We start from the raw sequence: 20,416 nt of genomic DNA on the forward strand, positions 1-20,416 counted from the left end.
AGAAAAAATAAAGGTTGAAGAAAAGGGGGAAAAAAGGGCATAGCGTAATTCAAGCTATAGTCACTATAGTGGTTTAAAGGCCCGCCCCATCCAAGGGCTCTTGGGTAGTGCTACTCAGGAGACAGGCTGGTGAGTCCCTTCTCTAGTCATGTTGACCAGCTGTGCTTTTGTCATGCATGCCTGTGTGCAGCACTTAACTGTTTATACCCTTCTTCCTCTTCTCAGCCCTCCATGTTGGCAGGCACTAACAAAGCCAGAATGGTCTTGGAAACAAAACAAAACAGAGAAGGGTTTTCTTGCTTGCTATACACTGCTTGTTTCTAAACATGACAAAACCTGCTATAAAATTTGCGTTCCAGAGCACTTTGACATTCTGTTTTCCTTGACTTGATTTCATGCTTTCCAGCAAAATTTTAATTCCCTATGATTAAATACATTGCTCAGGAGGTATAGAACAATAATTGTCTTGAGCAAGAGTAGTGTGGTCAAAGTGTAAAATTCTAGAAGCTTCTGTGTCTGTAAACAGGGTTGTGTTCTGTGTCCGTCCCACAGGCCCAATGTCAAGAAGTACGAAAAAGAAAAGAGCTCGAACTGCAGATCCTGACAGAGTCCATCTGGAGCTGGGAGGGAGATGACATTAAGACGCTGGGCAATGTCATTTACATGTCCCAGGTCATGATTCAGTGCGCAGGGAGCGAGGTACAGAGACCCACCAGCATCATGATAGCTCTGTCCCACTCTAAAGTTTTGAATTGCAGCACCAGAGGAATGGCATGTGCTGACAGGGTGGGTGTATGTGAGTCTCATACTTGACAGCTTGGAGATGGTATAGTAAAAAGCATTGGTAGAAAGCTCAGAGCAGTTGGGCTTGTTAAGCAGCTCAGATCCACCCAGGAACAGCTCAAACCAAAGTCCCTGTGAACTTGAAGGTAGTGTGCACTCAGGACTTTGACGAGCATGATGTGCATTGTCTGCTCCAGGTGTCTTGTCAGGGTTCATTTTCTAGAGCCTGGTGTTTTCAGTGGGCCTGAGGCTTTTCCTTTCATGTGTGTGATCTGGTGTTTAACTTCCTGGAATCACAGTTTTCTTATGGGTTTGTTAAGAGAGAGCAAGCCATATTCTTGTGACATCCCTACACAGTGAAGATTAACCAGTTTATGTTTTACAGTTCATAGAGTTATGTCCATGGGATCACAGTGTCTCTTACTGAGCTTCATTTGATCTCTGAAAAAAGTAATGAGTGTGTGGGGCACACACTGAGGAGCCTTCCACATACAGCTATTAGGAAAGTAATAAAGCAGCTGAAGTTACCCTGCCCTGTGTGCCCCTTCCTCCCCAAGAGATTTTCTTGCTTTGCCACATGGTAGTGTGGGTACCATAAGACATTGTGATTTTCCTCACTTACCACACTGACTTTTAAGGAAGTCTTTGTTTCTTAAGTGATTTAAAACTTTGTTTTCGATAACTGTTTCCCAGGATGCTAAGTCTTTGTAACATGGTGGGTATAACTCCAAAAATGTTTGGAGTTGTTAGGACTTCAGGGGAAGATGTCTGCCTCCTGGCACTTCCTGTGCTCATGATGGCTCCCAGAAAATGTGTGTCTCCAACAGAACTGACAGGTTGTTTCAGCAACTTTGGGGGAAAAAAAATTTTTTTTATGTATATAATATAAAAATTTTTATTTTATGTATATGGGTTTTGCCTACATGTATATAAGTGCATCACATGTGTGCAGTGCCCTTAGAGATCAGAAGAGGGTGTTGAATCCCCCTTGGAATTGGAGTTACTGATGGTTGTTAGCTACCGTTTGGGTTCTGGGTTGTCTGCATGAGCAGCCGGTGCTCTTTACCACTGACTGAGCCATCGCTCCAACCCTATTTCAGTGACTTCTTTGGGATATAGACAGCAGCCCCCAGTTTGTCCCCTCCCCTGCCCAAACTAAAGCCATTTGTATAGGTGTGGCATTGCGAAGAGCATGCTTGGGAAAACTGTTTCCTATATTTATTCCTTATCTTAAGGCAATGGGTTAAATGCTGAAGGACTCCTGCCTGTTTCTGTGTTTCCTTTTAGATTCTTAGCGACTTTTGCCTTTTAGATATGGTTTCTTTAGCTTTTGTTCCCTTGAAGGAAATTATTTTTTAATGCATAAGACAGGTTTTTTAAGTTTCCCATATAAATCAGGAAAGGCCTCTTAGATGGAGAACATTTACTTAACATTTTGTCCTGTCTGTCCTTCAGCTTGAAGAACCTAACTGTGCCTCTCAGAATTTTCTGAGTTCCTTTTCTCTGGACTACCAACAGAAAATGACCAAGTAGTGTTCAAAGATGTTTCATGGCAGATTGTGAACCAAGGATTCTTGATTTAATTACCTTTTTGTTTTGAAGAATTTAGTGGTCTGTGGTCACCTTGTATTGGTTAAAGTTCTCTACTGTGTTAAAATTTATTATAGAATTGGTTATATTTTGTTTCCATTTAATTTAGCTAATGCAAATTTTCTAGAAATCCTTAACAAGAAATACAGTGTGAGGTTTCATGGGGTCTATTATAAAGTATTGGGTACACATTTGTAAGAAGTTTGTGTTTATTTTTTTCTTTAATATTAGGAAAAGAATGAAAGATACCTTCTACTCTTCCCAAATCTCTTGCTAATGTCTGCCAGTCCAGGATGAGCGGTTTCATTTACCAGGTAAAACAAAGTTAATTTGGTGTTTTCTTATTCATGGTAGCTGTGAGAATTGTTTTTAGGCTGGCTTTGAACTTCTGTATTCATTCTAGACACACCTGTGTATGTATTGAGAGTGGAGTTACATGTTAGGCCCATGTATTCAGATATGGGCACACAGCTCCTGTTGTGTTTTGATGTGACTCTGAAACATACTCTGAGCAGACAGCAAGGAAAGAAGTGTGACTTGTGGAGTGACTGTCATCCATTTGACTGACTGTATCATCTTGTGCAAAATATACTGCTTCCCTGGGGCTTCATTTTATATTGTGCAGAGCATGGGCTCCACAAGTTGCTGTGGACTCCTTGGACTGGTGTAGACTATGATCTATTGTTAGGGTAGAGCATCCCTGCATACATTGGGTATGAAACCTGATCATTTAACCTGTTAGTTTAACCATTTCTTTGGGAAAATTTGAGAGCTGATTTTAGAGAAAATGTGAGGGGGCTTTTTTTGTCAGTGGTGGTATCAAATAGTATCTGGAGATGCCCTCGGCATCCTTTCTTGAGAATTGGCCAGTCTCCAGGTGCTACTATAGGAAGTCGCTACTTTGTTTCTTCTGAGTGGCAAAGAATCCTGAGAGAAAAATACTCAGAATTCTGCATGAAAAGCAGTCATGGCTTGTTCAATTCCACAGAAGGCTTGATCTGCCCCCAGGAGGGCTTGTTCCGAAAGGAGCCTTTACATTTGGCAACTCAAATATGTATGAACAAACTCAGAAACTTAATGCTTTCATTCCTTTGTTTGTAAGGCTGCCCCTAAGGCAAGGCTAAAGTGGCTGAGGTAGCCAAAGTGGTAGGTAGCTCCCCTTATTCATAGATGCCAATGAACCTGTTTTCAGGCTCCATTTTATACCTGCAGAGGCTCATCCTGGTGGAAGGGCCCTACCCTAGTCTTAGAGGAAGAAGTGACCATCTAGTCTGGCACTTGTGTAAGATTGTCTGCTATTGCCATGGCATGCCCCTGGAGTCATTGTCCCACCAGCAGGATCCTGGCTTCCCACTCTTGACAGTTTACTGGGAACATTCTAAAAGTAGTTAGCCCCTGTCTGTGCATCCTCAATGTTCATTTCTGCAGGTAGAACACTGACTTCCAAGTGGGGCCCTGGTACATACCTGCAGCCCCAGTACTTGGGAGGCCAACGCAGGAAAATTGAGATTTTTAGACCCTCCAGGGCTGTATAATGAGAGTTGTCTCAAGTGAAAAAACAACAAAAATCTCCACTGGCTTTGGGACTGTTGGCTCCAGCTGCTGTAATAAGGTTCTGCAAGCTGAAGAGAGCAAGCTGCACTAGGAAAAGCCTGGGTATGCAGCATTAGTTTCTGTGTTGAAGAAGCCTGTGTGTGTTCTGAGTCTTGGGAAGGAGCATAGTCTATAGTACTTTTTAGATGCACTTGGCCACACAAGTGCTGGGCAGTCTGCTGGGTTCTCAGCCTTGCTCCTGGATGTTTGGACTGGACGATTCTTTGCTCTAAGTGGGACATAGAGTGAGAAAACTGTCTAGGTAGGCATGGTGGACATTGGCAGTCTCTCTGGCCTCCATTTCTTCGTATGAGGGATGCCTGCTAGGTTCTTACATTGCCCTGAACACCCATAGACTTGGTAAAGATTTGGCCTTGTGGCCAAGTGTCACAGTTGATGTGGCCTGGAGAAAGTGATTTGGTGCTAGTTCTGCTTTATTTGAGTGATAAGCTTTGTCCCCTTCTGGTTTCTCAGCTGACATTTCCTGCTCAGTTGGGGATTCCTCCATTTTCACAGAGAATGAGTTGCCCACCATTTCATACCATGTGGCACTTAACATAGCTGTATGTTTTCTGCTTGGTACAGTACAGTGCCACTTTGATAATGTGTGTTCTTGCCTCAGCTTCTCACTGTTTTAGCCTTCTTCAAACTGGAAACTTCCTCTTTGTAAGGTAGATATGTACTTCTATAAATGTGTCCTTTGAAATGGCTGCTGGGCACTCTGGATTTACCATGAGTGTAGTGGTTGTGTGTCTCATGTTTATAGAATGACTTGCTGAGTGAAAGTCTTGTTCTATTGTAGTCTGCCATTTTGCCAGTTCAGGCTCTTCATTTGTTGTTATGATTTCTCAGGTAAATTTTTAAAAAAGCATTATATATGTACTACTACAAGCAAAATAACTCTTTAGGTACACAGTCCTCTGCCATTTTTAAAGTCACTTTAATACCTATGTTAATAATGGTACCTTCTGTACTAGAAGAGCACTAATTGTATTGGGTGGGGGGTGTTTTTTAGGGAAAGCTACCAACGACCGGAATGACAATCACAAAGCTTGAGGACAGTGAAAACCATAGGAATGCATTTGAAATATCAGGTGATGGTTACAAGCTTGTGCAAATACTATGTCATGGTGAGGAAAGACAGCTTGTCTTTGTGTACAGAGCCTTGCTTGCATATTTCAGGGGATGATGCATGTTTCTCTGCTTCTGGGTGTGTGTGTGTGTGTGTGTGTGTGTGTGTGTGTGAGTGTACACGTGTGTACACATTTACTCACATGTTCTACTTCCTCCTTTCTAGGGAGCATGATTGAGCGGATACTGGTATCTTGCAACAACCAGCAGGACCTACATGAGTGGGTAGACCACCTGCAGAAGCAGACGAAGGTTACGTCTGTGAGCAACCCCACCATCAAGCCCCACTCTGTGCCATCTCACACTGTAAGGGCTTGCATGCTGCGTCTCTCGGGCTTCTTTGGTCATGTCCTGTGTTGGGGCTGTCAGCGGGGGCCCTAAGTCCTGCCTCTTACTCCCTGCCAGTGTCTGGTCCATCTCGGAGCCAGCCACCCAGCAGGCACTGTCTTAAGATGCCCTCTGTTGTGTATGCTCGTGAGCTCAGTGATGCTGGGGCAGTGCTGTGTTCAGAGCTGCTTTAGAAGCCTAACTTATGGGTTCCCACTGCACCCCCAGGAGCCACTAGCCCTGTAGATGGTTTTTATGAGAGTTTTAGCTCTTTATATTTCATTAAAAAGCAAAAAATCAAAGGAGAAGTGATAGTGATGAAAAGGCATTCTGGTGCAAGTGCTGACTGACTTTGATTTTAAGAAATTCATTTGTTTTTCACTTAATAAAAAGGTCAGTAGCACTTTGGTTTTTTGGAGATAATATATTTCAAAATAGATCAACACCAATGTTAAAACTTCTCTACTGGTGTTTCTCCTTAAGAAATTAATATTGAATTATTTTAGCACTTAAACATCTTTATTGAAAACCTGGAAAAACCTTTCAAAAATGAATTTTGCTGATGCAGTTCCTCCCATCTTTCAGGGACTCAGGGTAGTTTCTGCCATGTATTAATTTCTTTTAATAGCCTTCGTGTAGAGTGGTTGTTGTTACTTAAGAGCACAGCTCCTGTTGTGCTGTCACTGTCCACTTAACTGTTCTTCACCCTGATGTTTTACCATGTCAGGGTTCAGTTTTTTGATCTCTTCTCTTAGCAGTTGGAGGTTCAGATTCCTTGCTGTGTTAGCTAACATTTCAGTCTACATGGCTGCACTCCATAACTTCTCCTTACATAAAAAAGTCCTGAAAGAAGGCTGTGGATCTGGGAATGTAGCTCAGTTGTAGAACATCTGTGTAATGTGCAAGGCCATGGGATAGATCCCAGCACTGCCAAAATAATTAAAAACCACTTAAATTTTTTAGAGTTAAGTTATCCTAGGGACATAGGTGCCTGAGTGAGTGTATACAGAGCAGTGAAGTGCCTTTTCATTCTGATTGTCAGTAATAACTTGAAACCAGGCTTTATAACGTCTCTTTTCAAGCCGATTTTGCATGTACTTGAGTCTGGCACCTCAGTGTTGGGTTTCATGTCAAGTGATAGAAGCCAGAAGGCATTCTTCAACAGGGAGCTGTGGAGGCCTGGTCGGGAGAAGGTGCCATGCCTCATGTGCCAGTATGTGAAGTGCTGACATTTTTGGGAGTGTCTTGGGGACATCTATGCATCTTATCCCTGGATCCAGCTTTGTTCAACCTAAATCATACCCCCATTTTAACACTGAGCATTTCTCCTGACAGAAGAAATAATTCAAAGTTAAATTATTACTACATTATTGCAAAAGGGGTCAGTACATAGCTTTCTCCATTTGTAAGTTACTTGGTTTGAGAAAGCTTGTTTTATATCCATGTAGTGTACAGCATGCTGTGAACCAGAGACTTGGGGATGATATGGGGCTTTTGGTTCTGCTCTTGAGCTCTGGTGCTGGCCTTCATGCCCTTGGGGTGCTGGCCTCACCTAGGGTTTCAGCTCTACTCAGCTTCCTCCTGTTAGTTGTGCCTTGTTTGTGTCAGTGGCATGGGAACCAGGATCTCATTTTGAGTGCTGCCTGTTTTAAGTTTCATTTCATTGTCAGTGTGGACTGTTTTGGGTTTTTCCAGGAATACAAAACTTATTAATAACATGCCCCACTGAAGAATCAGATTTTGAATAACTTTGTTTTTATTAAAACAAGCTGGGTTTTTAAAGAGAAAGTGATCTTTGTTCCAGAGATTAACATCCTTTTGTAAAGGGCCAGATGGTCCATATTCCTGTCTTCGCAGGGCTCTGTGGCAGCTGAGTTTGCCCTTTAAACATGAAAGGGCCATAGAAGGGAGAGGCCTGGCTGCTATGCACCAAGAAAACTGTTCCTTCCTTATCCCTCTTTCCCCTCTCAGCACAGGCCCTTAGTTTATCCCCATTCCTGTCACATACCAAGTGGTAACATGTGCTTGGGGAGAATGTCCTTCTCCCATCATCACAGTCCAGTCAGGGGTGCCTATTACTTAGTGAACTGGGAATGTTTGTACCAGATGGGCCTTTTCTCACACACTACTACATGGCAGCTGTGGCCTGCGGAGAGTGTGGGTCTCTAAGCCCAAGCAAGACTGTGACTTAAAGTGGAGGATGTGAGCAGCCTTGTGTCACCCAGAAATGCACTACTGGACTCCCTTTCCTGGGAGCATGATAGAGCGCGGGGTGAAGCTGTGTGGTTAGGGTCCTTCCGTAGTGGCCTCGCCCATCTCATGCTGTCTTTGCTCTTGCTTTTTGTGCCTGGCAGCTCCCCTCCCATCCTATCACTCCATCCAGCAAGCACGCGGACAGCAAGCCTGTGGCACTGACGCCTGCCTACCACACTCTCCCCCACCCCTCTCACCATGGCACCCCTCACACAACCATCAGCTGGGGACCCCTGGAGCCTCCGAAGACCCCCAAGCCTTGGAGCCTGAGTTGCCTGCGGCCTGCACCTCCCCTTCGACCCTCAGCTGCTCTCTGCTACAAGGAGGTGAGGTCTTTTGGCCATTCAAACTGCCAGCGACAATGAGCATGCATATATGCTATCCTGTACTTAGTTCCCCTTGTCTGTCCAGTGAATTCAGCAACAAAAGTCTTGTTTTTCTGTTTATGACATAAAGACTGGCATTAACTTCTTAAAATGTGAAGAGAATCTGTCCTGATTCCCTGTCATTTCCTTCTACTGGAGAGCTGGGAGGCACCGTTTAACAGAATGGGCCTGTGTATGCAGTACTTGTACTTGATGGGGTAGAGTCAAGGAGGCACTGAGCCCAAGGTGCTAATGAACTTGCCTCACCTTACCTCTGAATATTGTTCTCCTTTGCCTGAGACTTGCACAGGAATCAGAGGCTGTCTGAGGTGAAGAGCAGGCTTACCAGTGAAAATAAGGAGTTATTAAGGCAGCAATTTGACCTGGCAGCAGTCACAGTGCAGCCACCTGCCACCTGCTTCCATCCTCTCATGCGCACTAAGCACAGCCACAGCACACTTCCCTTCTCCACAGAAGGGTTAGCAGTTTCATGCGTTTCACCTAACTCTGCTTTCACCCAAGGAGGCTCAGCTTTGGAGTGAGTGTGAGCAGCAAGTTACCTATGTGTGAGCATGGCTGCGTGTGAGAGAGAGTAGAGTGTGATGGTGAGTGTGGCTGGGTCTGCTTCGAACCTGCATGCACAGGGTCCCTTTGGGCAGGAGCTACTGTGTTCAGAGGGGTATTCCTGACTGTTCCTTTGAGTTAGTCAACCTGTCAAGTACACACTGTGATTGTTTGGAAACTGATTTCTACTCTATTTCTTTTTAAAGTGTTTATCTTTACCAAAAAAGGTTTTAAAGGCATATTTATAAAAGCCTGGTGGTCAGTGCCTGTAATCCCAGCACTCTGGAAGTAGAGGCAGGAGGGTTAAGAGTTCAAGGTCATCCTTGGCTACATTTAAAGTTTGAGGCCAGCCTGGGCTACATGAGACCCTGTTTCAAAATAAAACAAAGCAAAACAGGTAACTGTAAAAGCTAAGTCCGTTGTGCCATGCCCTGTCTGCTCCACCCTAGAAGAGCCTCAGCTCTGTAACTGCTGTCATATGGAGCCAGCCAATTCTGCTGTCAGCTCTGATGTGCTGACAGTTGACCTGCTGTGCTTTTGTTTCCTTTTCACTTTAAAAGAAAGGTGGTAAGATGATATCTGGACAGCTTTAGTGTACACACAGGCCCATTCCAAAGCATCCACCAAGTCCCATCACCACTCCTCTGTGCTTAGCCATGGATTCTCTGCCCTCTTTGCTTTTACCCTTGGGTCTTTGAATGTTTTCCTAAAGGAAACTTTACTTCCTGTTCTTTTAAAATAGCTTTATTTCTCTTCATTCTTTCTAGTACCAGGTGGGTCCACACCAAAAAGGTCAGCCCTGCCCAGGTTGTGGTATTTCACACCTGGGCCTTTTGTCTTTGGCACTAGAGGCTTCTGTGTGTTGTGGGAAGCAGAATGTGAAGTACCCTCTTAGCTCTTGGGTTTAGATTAACATTGGCAGCTGGCAGAGAGCTGGTGAAGTATGTGTGGGTGGCCACACTGTTTGCTACACTCCACTTCTGTAGCAGTCTTTCTGATGCACTAATGACACGGCTCTGAAGTCTGTTAGTGAGCTCTGCCCTTGGTGTTTCCCTAGGACCTTAGTAAGAGTCCCAAGACAATGAAAAAGCTGCTACCGAAGCGCAAACCTGAACGGAAGCCTTCAGACGAGGAGTTTGCCTTACGAAAGAGTGAGTATCTGCCGTGCACATGGGGAGAGTATGACTGAGTATCTGTGGAGTATGTGGGGAGGACATGATGGAAAGAGCATCCACAGTATGTGGGGAAATGGGGGGCGGGGCATGGCCTCCTCATGCTTCCATGGTGGAGGGAAGGTTAGTCGTCTGTGGCATTTATTACACCAATGTCATAATCACCTGAACAAATAAGACTGACTCTTAAGTTTTTGAACTTTAACTCAGAGGACACTAGTTCCCTTAGCTATTAGAACCGTCTGTCTCCCAAAACTGTACCCATGGGTCTCTCATGTCCTCAACCTGTGCACATGGAGCTGTCTGTGTCCTCACCCTGTGCCCAAGGAACTGCCTCTGGAACCCTGTTTCTTTCACTGTGTCCCCCCATAATTTATTCAGAATGGTTTCTCCACCTTCATTTGGGGAAATACAAGTTCAAGTTGGGCTACACCCTTAATCGTAACAGACCATCTGGTCTTTTCATCCCTAGTTCACTTTCCTCCAAGGGTCACATTTTTCCAAACCTCCATTGTGTCTGATGGGGGGGCACACTGTTTGCAGTGCTTTGGTATGTTAATTCTCAAGCATACCCACATTCGTTCATTATCTTTTTGCTGGACTACCAGACTGGTTGCCAAGGAGAGCCTGGGTCATCAGACCCAAGAACATGGCTTTGCTAGGGTTAATTAAAAGTTCTTAGTCCAGATTATGTCCATTAATAAAAGTCATTCTCACAGTGGCCTAACTGTAGCTTCAGAGAGATCAAGGCCTGCATCTTGAGATGGTGATGACCAGGCAAGCACAGTTATCTAGGTGGCAGGCAGCATGGAGCCCTCATATGTATCCATTCCCCACCCAGCCATCCAGCCAGTGCCTGGCCTGCCCTCTAGACTGGGGGTGCCACCTTCTCTTCCAGCCGCATTCACAGGCCCATGAAGGATACAGTTCACACCTCTGAGGTGCTATGATTTCCTATTGCCTTTGCTCCACCCATCAGAACTGTAACCTGAGTTAGACCCACTATGCCTCTCACTCACTGTCATTTCATGACTATAAGGGGAGGTGAGGACTAGACTCAAGTACGTCTCGTAGCCCTGACTGAACAAGTATTTGCCATGCATCTTCTATGGGACTCACATTGTGGAGTCCGGGGACCAACTGCTGGTCAGGTCTTCAAGTGGTTGGCAAACTTTTGGCTACTGCTTTGTGTCCAGGTGAGGGATACTACAGTAGGGAACACAAGCATCGAAGACCAAGTCCACAGTATAGTTCTTGGGTAGGTGGGATTTGCCCCAGGTCACATGTATCAAAGTCTGAAGATGGTTCACTTGTCACAGCCAAGTGCCTATGCTGCTAGTGCCTGGTAGTGGAGATCAAATGCTGTGCGATATCCTGCAGCCTGTTGAGATTGACAGACACAGACAGCAGCAGTGCCCCACTGTGAGTTACAGCCCAGCAGGTGGGCTATGAAGGACTGTGAGGGGCCAGCCTCAGCTGGGCCTGTGTGTGGGAGACACAGGCTAAGAGGCAGTATCAGATGCATGGTGGATCCATGCTTCTGGTGCTTGGAGAGGCTGACCGAAAATTGTGTGTCCTTAGAACTTAGAGGAGAGGCTAGTGTCTGCATCCTCACCCAGAAGTTCCAGTAGGTTAGGGTCAGGATGGAAGGCCAAGGGTTGAAGAAGTGCTATGTTCGCATCCCTGAGTCAACAGCACCTTGTTGCCCGGCTGGTGCTCAACAAACCTCAGTTCTCTAAAGTTTCTGTATTTGTGTAAGTTGTATTAAGTTTGGAATCCTGGGAGTTTTTATAATCTGTATAATAGTCCACACCATATAGCAATGGTGTCATCCTCATGTTGGCTATTGATTCCAGTCTAGTAATGAATATTTGGCTTGTTCTACATAGATGACTTATTCCCTTAAAATGTTATTGAGAGCTGGGTGTGGTGGGCATGGCTTTAATCCTAGCACCTGAGAGGCAGAGGCAGGCAGATCTCTGTGAGTTCCAAACCAGACTGGTCTTACATAGTGAGACCCTGTCTGAAAAAAAGTTCTTGAGACTTAATTATTATACAGCTATAAGAATTTCAGCCACCTTCTATGTTATTAGAGTATGTGAATATATATATATATATATATATTTATACATACATACCTTAAGAAAGAACCAGAAAAAGAAAACAATTAAAAAAATAGTTTACCCCATACATGCCTTCCTTCCTGAGCATTGTGGGTATGAGGGACTGTGTCTGGTCCCACTGCCTTGACATGTTCTTCTGGCCTCTCAGATGGCCACATTTGAGGCACCTTTAAGCTTGGGCCTGGTGAGTTTCTTATCTTAATTTCTAAGTAAGAGTCCCTAGGTCTGAAGGGATACCTCCTTTTGAGGCCTATGAGTCAATGCCTTTCCAGAAGGTTCCTGTTTTTACTACTCAGAGCTGGGTGAGGTTGGCTCTCCTGTCCACCCTGTGTTGAGGGCCAGTCTGTGAAACTGGGGTGCTTGACTCTGATCATCACTTCCTGTTTTCATGAGACTTAACATCATTTTTACTGCTGCTGTTGTCTTCTGTGCATTGCTTATACCTGTCTCTTGCTCTTTTTCAATTTATGGTGGTAGACACTGCTTTCCTTAGGGATTAATAACTTTCCAGAATTATGATATTAATTCTTTGCCAGGTACATTGTGGGTAGAAAAATTTTTCAAAAAACTGAGACTCTTGAATATGCCTATTTTTAAGTATTTAACGCTTTGGTTGTTAGCCTTAGCCTTTGATGGCTGTGCTATTCCTCCAGCTCTATTTTTAGGTATTTAGAGAACTGTTGCCTAACAAGAAAATGAAGGGGTCATCTGAGGTGCCTTGGTCAGTTGAGTCTTTGAGTTTGCTTTTGTCTAGGCAGTTTGTGGTGAGCTAGTAGGGCATGGCTCTGGGATGTATGTCTGGTAAGTAATGGGTTTGTGTCTCTCAACAGGCACAGCTGCTCTGGAAGAAGATGCCCAGATTCTAAAAGTTATCGAAGCTTACTGCACAAGTGCAAAGACACGGCAGACACTCAATTCAAGTAAGTGTCAACCTGTGTGAGGTCACAGTCTATAGGCATCTGTTCTGTAGACCTGAGCTGGTCTTAGGGAGTGAGATTTCAGGAGCTTAGCAAGTGATACAGTTCTGTGCCCCAGGTCCTATCATTTGAAAAGGCTCTGACCCATGGGCAGAATAACAGTGTAGTGTTCTGGATAGAGGTACACTATAAGGGCCTCCAGCCTTTATTGATGCTTTTACCTAGAGGGCTATATGAAGAAGGCAATTGAAATTTACTTCATTTATTTTAGTTGTTCATTGATGATACTGGATTTAAAAAGAAAATATTAGAATCATCTAAAATATAAATCTAGAGCCAAGTTCCTGTCTACTTTAAAATTTTTATTTTGTTTTTAATATTTATGAATAAAGACTAATTTCTTTGACAGATTCCACTGGCTTCTGTTAATCCCCCAGTTGGAGGGGGCACAGTAAAGCAGCATCTGGGAGCACTGCCTGCCTGACTTGAAGGTCACTCCTCATTTGCTGGCACCTGCAACCCCAGGGGACTGCTGGGCAGATGGGTGCCAGAGTTGTCTTTCTGTCATACTCTTGTTTTTGTTTTTGTTTTTTTTTAGCTGGCTGGTTGGCATAGAAACTAGTAGCAGTTGCTCTCATGCCTGTGACTTCTCTCTCCCATCTTTCAGAGAGACATATTTCACCTCTTCCTTTATTGCCTACAAGGTGGTAGCTCAGTTTCATGTCTTAGCAGCCTTAAAAAGACAGGCATGGTGGGGAAAGGGCTTAAGCCACTTCAGCTTTGTAAAGTACCAGCATCTTTGACAACCTGCAGCTAATAGGCTAAGCCCAGGTAGAATTTGTGATTGGTTAGAAACTTCTTTTTCCACTTCCAGTATTTTTCCAGCATTGCACTGTCTTCTGCCTGTGACACTAAGAATTTTTGCTAAGGGTCAGCAAGGTCCTTTTTTGTCCCTGCTATCTCTGGGGAAAGAACCTGTTGTGGTCTTTGGTCAGCAGAGTAGAAGAAACACGGAAAGGCCCAGGTACCCTAGCAAGCCATAGAGTGCATATCACAGTGGCTGAGCAGTAATTTATAATGCAATTGTGATAATTAAAGTGTTACATTTTCATTATTTGATGATGATTGTGTTGTAATAGGCTGTAAATGTCATCATTGATTTCATGGATTTTGAATTTGTGGTTTTAATTTGGCCACCTTACTTTGAAGTGTTTGACATGAACTGGGGGACACCCCCCCACCATAGTCTCAGGTGAACTGAGAAGGTCCATGAGCTCCCTGCATGTCTCAGCACAGGCTGTGTTCCCTCCTGGCGAAAGACAGAGTGCCCCAGGATGAGCTGTGGCTTCCTGCTTCAGCTGCTTGGGTAGGGCAGCCTGTAGTTTGTGCAGAGCCCTTTCTTTTCTACTGACCCATGTTTGTACTTCCATTCCTTCCATGCAAGAAAAATAGTGGTCACTTACTGAGTTTTTCTTTAAGTTGTTATTTTGGGTCCCACCCTATACCTGGGGCCTCAGAGTCATGGCACTCTGGCATTCTGAAAGAGTAGCAACGATGGGCTATGTGCATGTTTTGTGCTGGATAGATGACACCCTTGATTACAGCTTTTGGAAATGGGTTCACAGTGAACTCTTTTCTACAATAAATGCCTAGCAAAAACAGTTATAGAATGATACTAAATATTACCAAAAGCTCCACTGTTCAGTGCACATTGAATACCAAGAAGGCTTTACAGATCAAGCATATTTGGCATTGGTTTCTGTCTCAAAGAAGGAATGGGCCTCACAGACTTGGAACACAGTTCATTTTGACTGCTGAGGCTTCCCTGTAGGGTCTCCCTGAGGGAACCCCATGCACTCTGCATGCCCACTCAGCTGCCTAGCCAGCTCCTGCTCATGCTGCCAAGCACCTGTGAAGTTACTTCTGCCCCATCCGTTACCACTGCCTCTTGTCATCCTCCTTTCAGCAGTGGCATTGCCAGTTTACACCTGTTTTCCTGATGATAAAGGTCTACGCCAGGGGAGCTGATACTGTGAACAGACTCTGTGCCTGGGGCTGAGCTCCTGCCAGCCCTGTAAGCAGGGGTAGGAGCTAGGAGCCCATTCTGTCCCTTTCTCCATGCTGAAACTTTCATACTGGGGCAAGGTTGTAGACTGATAAGGTAAGTGTGGGCCCCTGCTGCTTATGTGTGTTAGTCTTGGCAAAGAATAACTGAAGTAAAAAATCTTATGAAATTATTTTGCATTTATATCATTTTTAGAATAGGAAATAATTAGCTGCACAAATCATATCTTTTTATAAATTATATGAGATTGTAAAGAGAATTAGTTAATTGCCAAGAGTTCATAGAATCATGTTTTGGACATGAACGTAACGTGTAGACTTTTTCTAGGTAAAGACTATGTAGATATCTCTGCAAAGAAGCCATTTGAAACAATATAATTTAGGCTTATTGAAACAAATTTTGTTCTGAGGGTTGTGCTAAGTTCATTATAAAACACAGCCATAAATAAGGAGAAGCAAACATTATTGCTGTTTTTTTAACAGTATTTTCTCTTTCCCTTCTCTTCCCATCACCTTTTGCTTTTGTTCCATGTTTTGGTTGTGGCTCTTCCTGTCCGTCTCTCCTCATCCCCCTCTGCCTGTCGCACCTGTCACTTCATCCCGTCTTAGCATGGCAAGGCACTGACCTGATGCATAATCACGTCTTGGCTGATGACGACCAATCAAGTCTAGACTCCTTGGGTCGTCGCAGTAGCCTTTCTCGTTTGGAGCCCTCAGACCTGTCGGAAGACTCTGAGTACGACAGTATATGGACAGCCCATAGTTACAGAATGGGTTCTGCATCCCGTAAGAGCTGCTGCTCATATATCTCTCACCAGAACTAATGCACTTCTGAGCCTTCTTAACAATGCTTGTATCGCAGCCTGCTTTTCTTAGATGTTTTCTCGCTGTTCCTTGTCTCTTTTATGTGATATTTTAACAACTTTTGAGAGTGTTTCTGGTATTTCCCATTGTACCTAGTGGAGGCTTAATTGCCATCTGAGTATGCATTCAAACTGCTGCCTGTTGGAGGGAGGTGGTGGGTCCAATGAGTCTGTCCCTTACGGGGATCCCATTGGAAGTTGTTTTATAAAAGTCCCACATGGTTTGGTTTTTTTTTTTTTTTTTAATGCTCAGTGTAGCAACTGTTTCACTTCTTTTTGGACAGCTGTATGGACACTTTTCTATTTTATACCACAACCACACAGGTTTGCAGTCTTAAGTGCCAGCAACATGGAGGAGACTCTGGCCTTAAACATAGGGACCTGATTTTTTTTTTTTTTTAAATGGTTAATGTACTTGATTAAACAGCTGTGGAGAGGAATACCTGTAACAGAAATGCCAAGAGTCAGCCAACTGCTGTTTTGGTGATGGTACAGTGCCGGGTGGGCTCCGTGCCTTGGCAGAAGCGTGGAAGGGTTGGCACCATGGGTGTTGAGAGCAAAGCTTGTCTCCACCCATTGCTCTGAGCCTTTCCATGTGTGTGTGCTATGGCCGTGAAGCAGTAGCTCTCCTTCCCAGAGGTGAGTTCATTATCACGGCTGAGACATCCACTCGCCATCATACCACACTTCCCTGAACTGCAATGACAGCCAGTATGTGGCACCGTCGAGTCTGTGCACTTGGGAGGCAGAAGTGTTTGCTTCTGCCTGTGCAGGTGAACTGCGTTCAGAGAGGTGCTTGGATGAGTGCTTGGCTTGGTCACAGCCTGGCTGCCCCCGACATCCATCCTTGCACTGTCTGTGAGAGCCCATGAGCATGTTGTTTTCAGCACTTAGCTGCAGTGAAACTCCACTTACAGCAACCTTGAGTTAACCTTGGTGCTTTATTGCAATGGAATCTCGAAGATTGACAAGGTTACCACATAACTGGCTTGTGAAAAAAATCCCCTGCCTTCTGGGATTTGTTGTAAGGAGTTTTCACTGGCCCCTTTCAGGCTAACTTCTGCTTCAGGAAGAACTGAATGTGACCTGTTGGCATTCAGTTGTAGCAGCAAACTACATCTGGTCATTGTGCGAGGGGCAACACTGTATCTTCCCACACACTTTGGTGTTAAAATGGAACCTTAGGGTTGTATTTTAAGTGTTGATTGACACCTGTTTTAGAAACAGGATGCCACAGCAAATGGGGAATAATGTTCTTTCCTTCCTTCAGGGCGGCTGGAGCTCTAGTGGCCATGACCTCTCTCCCGCACCCTTCCTTGCCAGCCTGTGTATTCAGTGTTGTGTCTCGTTTGCACTCTGATGCAGCTGGCCCTCTTCCTGGATGTGGGTCCTGCTGCTGCCAGCCAGAGGTGCTAGTAAAGGCGGGGTGGCTGCAACTACATGGAGTGAGGGCTGACCTGGAGCTGTGGGAGCTCCCAGCGGCTACTGAACTGCTTACGCCCCTGAAGATTTTGTATTTTTATAAGAAAGTCAAGGAGCAAGCTTTTAAAACTTGCACCCAGTATTAATTTCCAGTAGACATGAGGTTTGTGTAGATTCAGGCAAGTAGCAAATGGGATTTTTGAAAAAAACAAAACATATAACTATGAAATTTATATGTTGGCTCAATTTCATACAGTGACTGGGAAGTGGTTTTGCTATTACATCCCACATGGTAGGCACCTTTGGTGACACTGCCTCAGGGCTTTGATCACCACTGCAATGGTTCCTTGCTCCTGCCCTGCTGTGCCTAAGTCAGCATGGGTTGCCTGTCACAAGCTGAGTGGCAGAACAGAGAAACCAAGCCCCTGTACTTGGGGTTTTCTCTTAACACCAAGCGAAATAAACTGATTGTCTTAACAAGACATCAGCATTGGTATTGTTACACCAAAGTTTTGACAATTTACCATAACTCCTTTTTGTACCAGTCAGAGCCATTTTGATGGTGATTTTTGTTGATACTGATACTATAGAATAATAGCCTGACCTTTTCTTTGCATCTGTTTTGGATATCTGACATCATTAGTTTTGTGACCTGGTTAAAAGTTTATTAGTGCCACAGGCCTAAGAGGTGGTCTTCATTTGGCAGAGGTGGCAGAGCATCAGAAGTGTCGTCTCCATTTTGGAACCATAGTCATGCTGGCTGCTCCTTCTGTTCACACAGCTCTGCAATGCTGTGAGTACAGTGAGGGAGCTAACGAGGGGATAGTCGGAGCGAGAAGGTAGGTCCAAGCCATCCCCAGGCCTTTTTGCAGATGGCCCAACAGTATTCCTGTTGAACTAACACTCGCCACAAATCTTTAATAAGCTATATTAACTCTGTGTTTTGCATAAAATAGCCAAAACACAATAATGTGTATATAGTGGTATAAGATCTTGGGGGAGAAAAGTCTATATATTGTGCTCTTTATCTGTGAATGGGAAAAGCCATTTTTAGTACAAGACTACCATTTGAAATTGAATTGGATGTATATCTGAATGTTGCATTGTACTGTACAGTGTGCGTATTGTTTGTGCTGCATATGGCAATGAAGTGTTTGTTTTATATGAAAAGACATCTGTTATGTACAGTTGAAATAAATTTTGCATTTGCTAGCCCTTGGCTTTTAAGATTTGTTACACCGGGGAGGGGAATAGCTTAGTTTGAAGTTGTGTGTGATGTGGCTGTTCTTTTCAGATGTGGCAAGACTTCTACCTGCCTTGATAGATTACTGGCACTTTCTTAGATCAGGTCTCTTCTAAACAATTCAAGGTCACTCCTTTTTAAAATTTACTTTATTTAGAGATACAGTCTCACTGTGTTGCCCTGGCTAACCTAGAACTTGCTATGTAGACCAGGCTGGCCCTGAACTCATAGAGATCCACCTGCCTCTGCCTCCTGAGTGCTGGGATCAAAGACGTGCGCCACCATGCTTGGCTGAGTTTGGGGCTGGAGAGATGATTCATCAGTTAAGAGCACCAGCTGCTCTTGCAAAAGACCTGAGTATGTATAAGTGAAAAAAAACAATTGGCTTTTCAAGTTTTTTATTTAGACTAGGGTCAGCATTTTCTTTTTTGTTTTATAAAGTGCATGCTCAGTTCAGAAGAGAAAGCATGAAGCAAGAAAAAGATGCATCTGGTGACAGATGTGGCCAGCACAAGTAGGCAATAAGCAAAGGTTGAGAGTGCTCAGAGAAGATGTGCCCTGCCTTTCCTAGGGTAGAGATCTGAATTCAAATCTCAGAGCCTCAAACCATGTAGACTGTGTGACTTGGATGCTATTGAAGAGATTTTTTTTTTTTTTTTTTTTTTTAAGTATGATGCTTTGTTCCCTCTTGGAAGTTGGGTCAGTTGAGTGTAATTGATGCAGCCTTAGAAAGGTCACTCATTTAAGAAGCAATGTCATGAATGTGTCAGGCCACTGGCCAGATGGACTGATGCTCTTCTTGGTCTTGGGTACAGGCAGACACACACGTGCATGCCCACAAATTCACACCTTATCCAGGCCAGAGGTTGGACCATCAACGCTCTTGTTCCTGAGTCACAGCTGTGTGTTATCACGACGGCCCTAGACAGGAGTGAGCAGGATGGAGAGAGACCTGGGCATAAAGGTCAGCCTGGGTCTCCTCTGAAATGGGATTCTTTGATTAGATCTGTGTTTCTCAAACTGAGGTCCACAGCCTGGTCCTTTTTGACAAATGGGGCAGGATTCTGAGACCACTGGCACCTGACTCTTATGTTCCTGTTACTGTGACATGTCCCCAATCTTCAGATCACATCTGTGAGTGGCTGGGTGTTGCCTTTGGGACCCAGAGCCTGCTAGCATTCCCAGCTGTGCCACGCAAGTGCCTCCAAGAGTGGCCTTGTGGAATTGTCTCAGCTTGTTTCAGGACTTGAGGGTGATAATACATACCTGCAGGTGTGTTCCTTGAGGTTCCAGTTTGAGAAATGCTGGGTTGGTGTTGAGGATAAGCTATTTTCCGTTGTAATTGTATGTTTCTTATTCCGCCTCCACACAGAAACAGTAATAACAAGGGCAGGGCTGGTAGTTTGGGGGAGGGGCTGTGAACCAACCTGGCACTTCTCACACTGTTACTGAGACTATCAGATGATGTTGATATTGATGCTGAAATAAGAGTCTGCTGTTCAGATGAAGTTTGGATGGACTGAATTACAGCAAAACGGATATTTTTATGGCAAACCTTCCCCAAACCTTTGATGTTCTCGAGATGCTCTGAATCTCCAAGAATTGCTGCATGTGTCACAGAAACGGCATGCAGCAGAAGCATCTTTATCTCCTCGAAGACCAAAGTTTGCAGAGACACAGTCTGCACCATCCAGAGCTGTCACGCTGTGTTACTGTGACTGAGCTCCTGTTACTAGAACATTCTCTGGTTCTGTGGTTACATACTTTTTCTAGTGTAGCTATTCAGGAAATCTGTGCTAAAGTATCTAAAATGCTTTCATAATTTCAGAGATAACTTGTCTGTTTTAGAAAACTTTTGTTCCTCAAGATACAGCCAACTAACCTGGCCCTTTATTGTTTGTTGAAAAGCTACACATTAAAAAAACCCATTTTAGCTGGGCGTATGCCTTTAATCCCAGCACTCAGGAGGCAGAGGCAGGCAGATTTCTGTGAGTTTAAGGCCAGCC

At 44.3% G+C, this 20,416-nt stretch overlaps 1 protein-coding gene across 1 annotated transcript in view; it reads left to right on the plus strand.

Annotated features, from left to right (window-relative positions):
• Window positions 1–20,416, plus strand: part of Arhgef7 (Rho guanine nucleotide exchange factor 7) — a gene marked incomplete at its 5' end in the record, with an annotated part of 29,891 nt that overhangs the window by 2,493 nt on the left and 6,982 nt on the right. The window contains 8 exon segments of the mRNA XM_008848400.3: window positions 2,605–2,662; window positions 2,665–2,687; window positions 4,982–5,060; window positions 5,264–5,403; window positions 7,779–8,003; window positions 9,664–9,757; window positions 12,732–12,821; window positions 15,492–15,668. Of these exon segments, the coding sequence (XP_008846622.1) occupies window positions 2,605–2,662; window positions 2,665–2,687; window positions 4,982–5,060; window positions 5,264–5,403; window positions 7,779–8,003; window positions 9,664–9,757; window positions 12,732–12,821; window positions 15,492–15,668 (886 nt within the window).

The sequence above is a fragment of the Nannospalax galili genome, unplaced genomic scaffold (assembly GCF_000622305.1).
Source record: "Nannospalax galili isolate Female #2095 unplaced genomic scaffold, S.galili_v1.0 scaffold744, whole genome shotgun sequence".
NCBI lineage: Eukaryota > Metazoa > Chordata > Mammalia > Rodentia > Spalacidae > Nannospalax > Nannospalax galili.